We start from the raw sequence: 12,645 nt of genomic DNA, 5'->3' as shown, positions 1-12,645 counted from the left end.
GATAGAAAGTTACGAGCAAGTGGTCAGTGCCAAACAAATGCAGCAGATGGAAAACTATCAAGGAGGTGGACCAATCCTTTTAAGTAAAAAAGACCCAAAAATAGACTCCAAGCTATCGAAGGAAAAGAATAGCAGCCCCAGGGGTTGGCCCGAGGAGCGAGGGATGTCAATACTCATTCTAAAAGTTTTGCAGGAGTATAGTATATTTGGTGAAAGAGCTCTTCCCTTTTAGATATGTTTTATCTTTTTTTAATGCGAATTGCTCAATGTTCCGTCTTTGTGTCTCAGGTGAAGGTAATTCTAATTTACAACCCAGATTTCTGTAGTCTGGCAAGTCCGGGGAAAGATTATCACCAGTACGTGTCTGTTGGAGCTCAGTCTTCGTATGCAGTCTCTTTCCTCATTATACCACTGGTGCTGGGGTCTTGTAGTGTGGAAGTGATGGCAATTGGTTCTTACTCCAACCTAGACGGAGTCAAGAAGATAATGGAAGTTACGGTTAGTAAAATGTAGTGATTGTTGTAAAGTAAAATGGCAGAAATAAGTAACTGAACCTTGATTCAAGATTTGACAACTGGGTTGCTAAAACTTTTATTGTGGATCCAAAGAAAAGGGCTTGACTGATGAAGACCACCCCTTCAGCAAAGGCCTGGTTTCAGAGACCTCCAGGAAGAGCTACATATTTCTGAAAGGTCTCCTCACACTTTGGTAAAAAGTCAACCAAACTCTCAACTGTCTAAAGTGTATGCAGGGTGTATGCAGGCCTCCCAACTGCCCCAGTAGATGACATGCCCCCCCCCATTAAGGACAGCCATTCTGAACCCTCATGCTTATGATAGGATTGGGTGACATAGCTGTCAGCCAACTGCTATTGAGGGTGTCTGGCCACATGGAGAGGCTAGGTCCTCGAGTACATGAAGCCCTCTTCAAGTGTCCATTTTACTTAATAGGGCATGCAGCCATGGCTTGCCCTAAGGACACAACCTCTGGAGAGTAAGAATGGCTGAAAATATTCCCCTGCTAAGGAGTTAAAGACACTCCTTGGACTTTACTGCTGCCCATATTTCATTGGTCAGTGATGAAAGCAAGTGAGAAAAGAATGACTAAAATGGGGTAAATCATGATGTGGGTCCACAATATGTTCCCAGTGAAAGACATAGGGCATAGGAGAGGCAACGGGATGGGGTCTGGTTTGCCCATTGCCCAAAAGGACTGATAAGGAATAAGCATTGTCTTATATAATCACAAATAATTGTAAGTATAGATGACTGAAGCTCCTTGAACTGACGGTAGAGAATATTATATTCCACAATCACTTTGGGGATTTTGCATGTACTGGAATGAGTATATTCCTATGATATGGTTCTAAAACAGGTAAATACGAATGATATGAGCTGCCAAATTCAACAAAATCTTTTTAGGGAAACCAACTTCTGGAATACATTTAGTTGCCTAGACCAGTATATACAGTACAGTATGTATATTGTATTTTGTTACATTTTTGGTTTGTGTCTCTCTTTCAGCCAGAAGGTGTGCAGGTGATCAGACCACTCATCCCAATGGTTTTGGACCCAGCAGTAAATGGAAAAGGTGACGCTGCATCCTAAGAATATTATACTCCTTCTTACAATAGTAATGCTAGATAGGAACAGAACATGTACAAGGGGGAGCCAAGATATTTATCAAAACCGGCGAATCTGCGTGCCCCCAGGGGCGCAGTAATGATAAATGTCCCCCGTGTCTGAGATGCCAGTGGTGTAAGGCATACATTGAGGTGTAGAAGTGCAGTGTCCTAATCACTATAACATGGCTGCCGATTGTGTGTGATATATTAGGGCAGTTGATGTGCAATGTACTTAGGTCTTTATTATGTGGGGAACTGAGTGATTTCAACCACATTCTATTCACTGACTGCAAACATGCATTGAATGATACAGTATGTAAGGGTTAACTATATTTTTCTGCTAAAACATTGTACCACATGCCTAAGAGACAGGAAGTCTTGTCACCACCCTCTTTTACGCTCTCTCTCACAAAGTTCCATGTGTCACCGTGTATCCCCCAACACATCAGTGTCTGAGTTACCTCAGACCTGTCTCTACCTATGGGAAAGCTTCCCTGTAGCATAAAATTGTAGACTGAGACATGTGAGGAGTCTTCTTAAAGATTCTTCAGAAGAAGCTAGAGCAAGAGAAAGTCAAAGGGTTATTCTTCCAGGAGCGTATCAGTCAGTGTGTTTCTGTGTTCCATTCAGCTATGCAGCTCTAATAACCAAGTCTACACTGCAAGGTAAATCATCTTCTCATCATCCTCACATCTTTGTCCAGGGTTGGAGAAATTATGTTCTTGCTTACAGGCCCCCTGACTCCACCATTTTCCTTGTGGTCTCTGGTCACAGATGGTACAGGTTGGCTTTCATGTCAGTGGTCATGCTCCTGCATATGCCCCATGGGATGTCATGTGACAGTTTCTGCAGAAGTCTACTATACCCTATAAAATAAGGGAATAATTCTATATTGAATTGTCCTTAAAAAAAAAGTTCTGTAAAATTCTAGTTATTCCAAGAAACTGTGATAGATGTCCTTTGTCTACAAACTTCACAATGGGGATAACTGATTTGGTAAAAGTGTTTGTAGGACTCAGGGAACAGCTAATGTGCCACTCTGGCCCACCCGTGACACAACAACATCCAGCTAGCCTGCTACAGCTAGCCTCCTACACATTACCAGATCAACTTCTATCTGTTTAACATATCTCATATAGTAGAAGCCACCATATAGCCACCAGTTTCACACATTAAAAACTAAAGCCCAGACAAAATTCTGAATAGCCACATCTGCTTTCTGGTTGTGTGATGAACCAAAGTGTATCAGAGTTAACTCTTTTTTTCTTCGTTGCTTTTATTAGACGGTGTTCAAGAAGTCAAAGTTTCAATGGTTCAAAGTTCTACTTATTCCCGAATGAATATTAGAACCATTGTCACCATTCGAGGTATGAAATCTTCTCTTATAATATGTTCTACATTAGGATAGATGCATATAGTAAAAATATAACTCACCTTGGCTCTCAATTGCTCGTCACTTTTAATATTTCTGTTTTCACTGCATAGGAACTATTATGATTGTTTGCATTTAGAGGCAATGTTTCTACAACGACCATTTTTTTTAAATTTAACAGCTATTATCTAATAATAACGTCCACAAATACTGTTCAAGAGCATTATTTGTGGCCATTATTTATTAAAATACAGCTGTCTCTTTGATGGTCATCCCGTTGTGTGAACATAGCCTTGGAATAAAAACCTTTCATGACCTAGTCCTAGCCTAAGAGAAATAGGTCACTGATCTCAGAGAGACCAGCCAAAGATAACACTGCCAGCTGCTAAAGTGCTCAATGCAGAGAAATCCTAGGTGCATTGCACGAATATGCAAAAAAGACCCCTTGGAGCCTCATTTAAGAGTCTCAAAACACAGGACTATCCAGATATCCCTCCGGGAAGGACCCGTCCAAGGGGTGGCTCCTGTAAGGAAACCTCCAAAACCACCATATTATGTGGCCCTATAAGTCAATGTAATGACAAGGGAAAAACCAAGGCCAGGTATCCAACCACATACAGCTGTTTCGGGGTGTTGCCCCTCATCAGTGTGGAGCAGGATTCTGGCTAGGTCCTACCCTGACACTCCATAATAGACCTGAAATGGCTATTAGGTTTGCATTAACCCGTCCCATTTTGGTCCATGACTGGGGTTCTCCTTCAAAAAACAGAGTGGGTATAGAACTTGTTTTAATACAATGCATAACACCAAATAGTTCTTATGTGGTGCTATACTGTGTATGTGTGTGTATATATATATATATATATATATATATATATATATATATATATATATATTTCTTAAAACTCTTTTCTTATTAATAGGACTCCCTGGCTCCCAAAATGCAAAAAAGCCAATTGATGGCCTTAATTTAAAGCATCTGATCAAACCAATAGGACAAACATTCATCAAGGAGCTGTCGATGAATATGGCTGCTCTTTACTACCTGGATGCCACAAACCAATGGGAAAACATAGGATTCAGCTCCAGAGATCAGGCCTTGGAGCATGTCATTGATGGTAAGCAAGGAAAACATGGGAAGTATTACGTTTCTAGAATCTCTCAAGACAAACTAGGGCACATGGCAGGAACAGCTCAGTAGACATGTCTTGTGCATCACCTCCTTTATCCTCTTAAAGGAGAGGTCTGGCAATTAATAAAATCATGTAGCCTTAAGGAGGCGGGGGAAATTGATTGCAAGTAGGCACTTACCCCTCTTCATGCCCGCAGTGAGCATAATAATTTTTATAATAATTTTTATTTATATAGCGCCAACAGATTCCGCAGCACTTTACAATTCTGGGGGTACATACATAGACAAAAATCAGACATTACAGAGATACATATAATTATCCATACATGAGGAGTGAGGTTCCTGCTCGCATGCATCAGCTTACATACTACTAGGAGGGGGTGCAAGACAAAATGGCAGAGGGGCAAAGTGCATCATTGTTCTTATGGTCCGGCCATCTATATAGATAAGTCAGTGCAGGTAAGGGGGGGTGAACCTGTCACTAGCCAATGCCTGCATGCACAGGTCTAAGTGCTTAAATGCTTGGTGTGTATGTGTGTATATATGTATGTGTGTATGTGTGTGTGCGTGTTGGAGGTAGGTGTGTGTGTGTGGGGCAGGGGGAAGGGGGGTTGGGTTTGAGGGTAGCAGTGAAAATTAGGAAACCTGGTAAGCCTGCTTGAATAGATGAGTTATGAGGGCACGTTTGAAGCTTTGTGTATTGGAGGTGAGTCTGACAGTCTTGGGTAATGTATTCCATAGAACTGGTGCAGCTCGGGTGAAGTCCTGGAGATGGGAGTGAGAGGTGCGGATCAAGGTGGTTGTTAGTCTTAGGTCATTAGAGGAGCGTAGGGCACGGGTAGGGCGGTAGACGGAGATAAGGGAGGAGATATAGGGAGGTGCAGCACTGTGGAGAGCCTTGTGGGTGAGCAGGAGGAGTTTGTATTGTATCCTGTGGTTAATAGGGAGCCAATGTAGTGACTGGCACAGGGGGGAGGCATCAGTGTAGTGACTGGCACAGGGGGGAAGCATTAGTATAGCGGCTAGACATGGAGATGAGCCTGGCCGCTGCATTGAGAATGGACTGGAGAGAGGAGAGTTTAGAGAAGGGAAGGCCGATTAGTAGGGAATTGCAGTAGTCAAGACGGGAATGAATAAGAGCGACAATGAGAGTTTTAGCAGATTCAACTGGAAGGAAGGGACGGATTTTAGAGATGTTTTTTAGATGAGCATCAGGAGCATCCGCGGGGCCCCCGCTGGGCTCCGTGATGTCCACAACCTGGCTGATGGATGCTGCTTCAGTCATTGATCGGCTGCCGATGATGTCAGGACTCGGGGAAAATAAAGTTACGGTAGGGGTCCCAAGGCCGGTCCTGACGCTCATCGTGGGCACGAGGAGAGGTAAGTGCCTGTTTGCAATCCCTTCCCCCCCCCCTTCCCCCTGTAGGCTACAGGATTTTATCAATCGCTGGACTTCTCCTTTAAGCCAGGACATCAAGCATGGCGGATTCCATAATTATTTCCTCTCCATTTTTGTTCATCTACAGGTTTCAGTAAACAGCGGACACTTAGGAAACCAGATTTTTCCTATGCAATTTCCCAAGGAAAGCCATCAAGCACATGGTGATTATTTCCATTTTTAATATACAGGTCTCAAAACTATGACGCCTCTACTTTACCATAGCTTCTCATTGTCCTGTCTCTCTCGGCCAGGCTCACCGCCTTTGTTGCGAAAACGTTTCATGCCGCTTGGTCCAAGATTTCAATTGACGTCAGTTATGTTTGTGGCGCCATCAAATGGTTGATTTTACAGCAAAGGTCCGATGGATCATTTGTGGAGGATGACCCTGTCCCTGATCAGTCAATAACAGTATGTAGAGAAGACATAGCCCCCCTTCCCCCAATATACACATCCTCACCTCAATATAGAGTTTTCTTTTTGTTTTATACAGGGAGGACTGAATCAGTCTCCAGAACCGAAGACACTTCTCACAGCTTTTGTCCTTATTGCTATACTGGAAACGCAACATCATTGTCATCTATCCATTAATGTGAGTGACAGCAGTGCTGTATATATCCAGTAGTGCCGCATCAGCTCTACAGATGATCGAACAGCAAAAAATCTTAGGTTCTATAGAACCTTGTCGAACCTTCCGCATTTGATTCCCGATGCCTTCCCGGTCCGTGGGAAAGAAGGAGACAACCCGGGTACTGCCTGGAATTCCGGGATTAAGCCTAGGCAACAGGTTGTATCCCGGAAATCCAGGAAGTACCCAGGCTGTCTCCTCCTTCCCCATGGACCGGGAAGGCATCGGGAATCAAATGAGGAAGGTTTGACAAGGTCCGAGTTCTATAGAAACTAAGATTTTCCGTTGTTCGTTCATCTCAAATCAGCTCTCCCACACGCAATTACAAGTTACAAAATGAAACTATTCCACTGGTTTAATCATCTTTTTTTCATTTCTTCACCCCCTTTTATTTGTTTTCTCTTCTTATTTTTCTTCCCTTTTTTATTCACTTTCATCTTCCTACCTTCATCTTCTTCCTTTTTTTGCCTTTCTGTTATTCATCTTCACATTCCTATTATTTTAACTTCTCATTTTTTCCATTCTTCTGCCATTTTTATTCCTCTTTTTCCTCATCATATTCTCACTTATCTTCCATTTTTCTCCTTACTCGTCTTTTTTTCTTGTCTACTGATTCTGATTCTTCTTCTTCATCTTTATTTTTCTTTTCTTCTCAATAATTTCTTTGTCTTTTAATCCATTTTACACTTCACAATTATCTTCCTATTCTTCTGCCGTTTTATTCCTCTTCATGTTGCCTATTTATCTTCTTTTCCTTCTTACTTTTCTTATTTTTCTCCTCATCTTCTTGTTGTTACTATTATTATTATTTTATATTGTTCCTACTTTTCTTTTTCTTCCTTTTTTTCCACTCTTCTAAGTAATTCACTGTCATTTTTTTTTCTCTTTATTTTTTCACCTTCCTTCTTCCTCTTCTTCCAATTTCCTTGTCTTTCTATTCTTCAGTTCTTCCTCAGAATTATCTTCCTATTCTTCTGTCATTTTTACTTCTCTTTATCTTCTCATCTCCTTCTTCCTCTTATTATTTTTCTCTTCTCCCAATTTCCTTGTCTTCCTATTCTTCTTCCTCTAAATTATCTTCCTATTCTTCTGTCATTTTTACTTCTCTTCATCTTCTCATCTCCTTCTTCCTCTTATTATTTTTCTCTTCTCCCAATTTCCTTGTCTTCCTATTCTTCTTCCTCCTCAGAATTATCTCCCTATTCTTCTTCCTCCTCAGGACTATTTCCCTATTCTTCTGCCACTTTTATTTCTCTTTATCTTCTCATCTCCTTCTTCCTCTTATTATTTTTCTCTTCCTCCAATTTCCTTGTCTTCCTATTCTTTTTCCTCCTTTTTCTTCTGCCATTTTTATTCCTTTTTAAGTTCCTCTTGTTCCTCGTCTTATTATTCATCTGTCTTCTACGGTCCTAATAGACAAAGCAATTTTTAACAATTAGCGATAAATCATCTCAAACGAGATTGTTTATCGTTAACCTGAAATCGTTCACCATACTCGATTCTAACGATAGTCATTGATTACAATCGTTACTATGATCGTTTACTGCATCTGATCCCGGCAAATGAAGGAACAATGTGGAATTACGCTGAACGATTAGTTAACGAATGTGGAGTTATGGTGAACAAATGTGGAATTACAATGAAAATTAAACATTTAAAAATGATTTTAGTGTCAGCACCAAACGAACAATGAATGATTTCTCGTTGGTCGTTTGATCATTGCTGCATTTACACAAAATGTCTATCATTTAAATTCGAACAATATAACGATATATTGCACGATAATCGTGCCGTGTAATAGGGCCCTTACTTGTCTCCCTCTTATTCATCTCCATATTCTTTATCTTACCTATGGCTATGTTCACACATAGTATTTTTGTCAATCTTTTGGTCAGTTTTCTTTCACCCAAAACCAGAAGTGGGTTGAAACCACAGAAACTGTGTAAATCTTTCCATTATAATTTTGCCCTGTCAGTTCCAGTCATGATTTTGGTTGAAAAAATACTGACCAAAAGACTGATGGAAATACTATGGGGGACATTTATTAAGTCCGGCGTTTTCTGCGCCGGACTTAAAAATGCCCCCGCAGCTCCGGCGCTACGGAGATTTATGTAGAGGCGGAGCTGAGGACTGGAGTAGGTTTTCGGCGTATCTTTTGGCGGAACGGATGGTAAATCGGAGTCCGCGCCCTCCGTTCCGCCCCCTACACACCCCTTCCCGCCCCCCTGGTGTACCCGGCGGAAAGTGACGATTTGCGAATATTTTATATAATGCGCAAATCGGCACTTTCCGACGAAAAAAACGTTGATACATGTCCCCCTATGTGTGAACATAGCCCTTCTTCATCTTCTTACCTCCTTTTCCATCTTACTTCTTCATCTTCTTTTATATAAAAAAAAATAGCAGAACACAAGAAAATTTATTTTTTAAAAGGAATTACTCCTTTTTTTAAATGTATAACTATTTATTTATTTTTCCCTCCTCCCCATATACAGAATCTACAGATCAGTGCTGACAAAGCCTCCTCTTATTTGGTACAGAAGTATCCAGCCCTCACCACACCATATGCCATTGCTATCACTTCCTATGCACTTTCTCTTTCGGGAAAACTTACAAGCACAACAACCTTAATGTCTGCATCTACAGGTAATACACCGTCCTATGGCATGTCAGAACCCTCCATTCACTGTGGGGGTATGTTCACACAACGTCAAAAATATTGAAAAGGCGTCCGATTTTTATATTTTAAAATGTCCGTTTTTGCCACGATTTAACTGACTGCAATGGCAATGCATTGAAGTCAATGAGAATACGGACGTCCAATGCACACAATGTATTAAATATCGGACGTATCGGCGTCAAAATAATGAACATGATCGTTATTTTCGGACGCCTTTTGCAAAAAGCGGACGTTTTTTATTAGAGGTTCACATACAGTTTTTCTTTTTCCACCGTTCTTTCTTCATTTTTACTATTAAATTCAATGGACTTTTCAATTAGGCCACAGCCAAAGGTCAATTAGTAACCAAACTAGTATAATGTGCAAATACCAGTCATTACACTAAGGGGAGGCCAGACAGCTAAATAACGTCCATTATTTTAGCCTCAAAATACCGAACGTCATTTTAAACGGAGCTCAAAAGACGTTGTGTGAACATAGCCTGGTGGTGGTATAATAATAATAATAATAATAATAATAATAATAATAATAATTATTATTATTATTATTATTATTATTATTATTATACTATATCTACCTATATCTATGATTTATTATGTTTTTACTATATCTACTAATGTAATATTAACCCATAGCTGCACCAGGACGTTATTGAACGTCCTCGTGCCGCTATGGGAGTTCAGAGGGGGGTCGCGCGGCGACCACCCTCTGAACTGCCGCGATCCCGGGTGCCGCGTGTAGCCCGGGCTCGCGGCTATTAGCGGGCACGGTCCGATCGCCGTGCCCGCTAATTAAGTACTTAGAAGCAGCTGTCAAAGTTGACAGCTGCTTCTAAATACTTGCTTTTATTCATACCTGGTGGTCTAGTGGGGGGATCGCCCCCCTGCGGCGCGATTGCGGGGGGGGCGATCCCTGCATCCATCCCGGGCCGGGGTCTGCTCCGTAATGGCGCTGATCCCGGCTCGGCATTCTATTGCTTTTGGCTGCAGCAGCCAAAAGTAATAGAACACCGATCTCATGGATTCATGCAGTATAACTATACTGCATGGATCTCTATGAGAGATCAGAGTACATATACTAGAAGTCCCCCAGGGGAAATAACCCTAACCCCAGGGGGGGAATAACCCTAAGCCCAGGGGGAATAACCCTAACCCCAGGGGGGCTTCTAGTATATGTGTAAAGTAAAAGAAAAATGTATTTTTAATAACACAAAGCCCCCTCCCCTAATAAAAGTCTGAATCACCCCCCTTTCCCCATTTTATAAATAAAAATAAATTAATTAATTAATAAACAAACATGTTTGCTATCGCCGCGTACGTAATCGCCCAAACTATTAATTAATCACATTCCTGATCTCACACGGTAAACGGCGTCAGCGCAAAAAAATCCCAAAGTGCAAAATTGCGCAATTTCTGTTGCATCAAATCCAGAATAATTGTAATAAAAAGCGATCAAAAAGTCATATATGCGCAATCAAGGTACCGATAGAAAGATCACATCATGGCGCAAAAAATGACACCTGACACAGCCCCATAGACCAAAGGATAAAAGCGCTATAAGCCTGGGAATGGAGCCATTTTAAGTGACGTATATTTGTTAACAACGGTTTGAATTTTTTACAGGCCATCCGATACAATATAAGTTATACATGTTACATATCGTTTTAATCGTAACAACTTGAGGAACATGCATAACAAGTCAGTTTTACCCCAGGGTGAATGGCGTAAAAACACATTTCCCCCAAATAAAAGAAATGCGTTTTTTTTTTCAATTTCACCACACTTTGAATTTTTTTCTGGTTTCCCGTCACATTTTAGGCAAAAATTACATCTGCCATAGCAAAGTACAATTAGTTGCGCAAAAAATAATGGCTCACTTGGGTCTCTAGGTGGAAAAATGCAGGCGCTATGGCCTTATATACACGAGGAGGGAAAAACGAAAACGCAAAAATGAAAACTGGCTGTGTCCCCTAAGGGTTAATGCTACTTTACACTATACAATATAGTATACTTTAGTATCTATTATTACTGTGTATTATGTTACTTATATGTCCACTATCTATTATGTGATTATTATGTTATTACTATTTGCAGCACAGTATAATATATAAAAACAATCTCAATTCTTTATTTCCATTGTTAAAATTTTGACATGTTTTGGATCATCTGGTCCTTAAAGGGGTACTCCAGCAAAAATGTAATTTACTTCTATTTAAAAATTCTCTAGTCATCCAGTACTTATCAGCTGCTGTACATCGTGCAGGAAGTGGTGTATCCTTTCCAGTCTGACACAGTGCTCTCTGCTGCCACCTCTGTCCATGTCAGGAACTGCCCAGAGCAAGAGAGGTTTTCTATGGGAATTTGCTGCTGCTCTGGACAGTTCCTGACATGGACAGAGGTGGCAGCAGAGAGCACTATGTCAGACTGGAGATACCACTTCCTGCAGGGCATACAGCAGCTGATATGTATGGGAAGACTTGAGATTTTTAAATAGAAGTAAATTACAAATCTATCTAACTTTCTAAAACCAGATGATTTGAAAGAAAAAGATTTTCTTTAATCATGGTTCTATGTGAGAAAAATACATATATATATATATATATATATATATATATATATATATAGTCAATACAAACAGACAAATCAAAATCTGGTGGCACATCAGTCTCGTATGCATTGTATGTCTTGTATCATGACCTGCAGTTAGATACATATATACACACCATGCATATAAAAGGAAAATAATGTATGTTTTGTAACCTTTGTGTTACTTTTCCATTAATGAATTATCTATCCACATACTTGCTGAATTTCCTTGTAGATAATTCCCACTGGAAGGAGACGGGATCTGAGTCTATCACTATAGAGGGAACATCCTACGCTCTCCTCGCACTCCTCACAATGAAGCAGTATGACCTGACTCATCCCATTGTTGGTTGGCTCTTAAACCAAAGATTCTATGGAGGAGAAAGTGCCACCCAAGTGAGTCTTTGCTTCCATAATGTCCGCCTTTCAGTCTACATTCTAGTCTCCAAGAGTCAGTAATTATTCTGCCCCTTTTTCAGGCTACCATCCTCATGTACAAGGCTCTGGCTCGGTACCATTTGGACGTCTCATCATTAGATAGGTTGGATATGCAGATCTCTGCCAAGCTCTTGCCGGAGGATTATGTTTTTTATCTTCGTCATACCACGGCCATGCTGGAACGCTCCTTTGAGGTGACTAACATACAGAACATTAAAGGGGTATTCCGGGCTGGGGGGCTTTTTTGCCTATGGCTGGGGAGGAGGTGGATGAGGGCAACAACATCCCCTTACCTCCCCGGTTCCAGCGCCGGGTCCCGGATTGCGCTGCCCGAGCACTTCCTGGTCTCTGATGCGGGCTTGAGACGTCACATCTTAAGCCCACGTCAAAGACCAGGAAGCGGTCGGGATGCGCAATCCAGGACCCGGCGCTGGAACCGGGCAGGTAAGGGGATGTTGTTGCCTTCATCCACAGTCTCCCCGGCCATAAGCGAAAAAGCCCCCCAGCCCGGAGTACCCCTTTAAGCTCCTCCACACCCAAACACCTTTGGAGCATTAACAGATCTTGTTGTGTCCAGAGTGATGAATAATTCTGTGAACATTAAGGAAACAAAGGTTAAAAAAAAAACTAACAATCCATTTCCCTGAATAACCTGATACTTTTCTTCTTCTACAATGTTCTGCAACACTCTACATAGCTCAAAACAGTCCCTGTCCCCATTAGGGCTCACAATCTGAATTCACATATC

At 41.2% G+C, this 12,645-nt stretch overlaps 1 protein-coding gene across 2 annotated transcripts in view; it reads left to right on the top strand.

The window, feature by feature from the left end:
- LOC138769606 (complement C3-like) overlaps positions 1-12,645 on the top strand; it is a 62,706-nt gene that overhangs the window by 28,635 nt on the left and 21,426 nt on the right. For both annotated transcript variants that reach the window (XM_069948188.1, XM_069948195.1), the window contains 10 exons: positions 289-498; positions 1,524-1,590; positions 2,908-2,991; positions 3,920-4,114; positions 5,655-5,730; positions 5,821-5,977; positions 6,060-6,158; positions 8,690-8,840; positions 11,695-11,855; positions 11,939-12,091. In XM_069948188.1, coding sequence (XP_069804289.1) covers positions 289-498; positions 1,524-1,590; positions 2,908-2,991; positions 3,920-4,114; positions 5,655-5,730; positions 5,821-5,977; positions 6,060-6,158; positions 8,690-8,840; positions 11,695-11,855; positions 11,939-12,091 — 1,353 coding nt within the window. The remainder of the gene's footprint in view (positions 1-288; positions 499-1,523; positions 1,591-2,907; positions 2,992-3,919; positions 4,115-5,654; positions 5,731-5,820; positions 5,978-6,059; positions 6,159-8,689; positions 8,841-11,694; positions 11,856-11,938; positions 12,092-12,645) is intronic.

The sequence above is a fragment of the Dendropsophus ebraccatus genome, chromosome 1, assembly GCF_027789765.1.
Source record: "Dendropsophus ebraccatus isolate aDenEbr1 chromosome 1, aDenEbr1.pat, whole genome shotgun sequence".
In the NCBI taxonomy this organism is placed as follows: Eukaryota; Metazoa; Chordata; class Amphibia; order Anura; family Hylidae; genus Dendropsophus; species Dendropsophus ebraccatus.
Note: the sequence above shows the minus strand (reverse complement) of the source record. Positions and strands in the feature narration are given on the sequence as shown.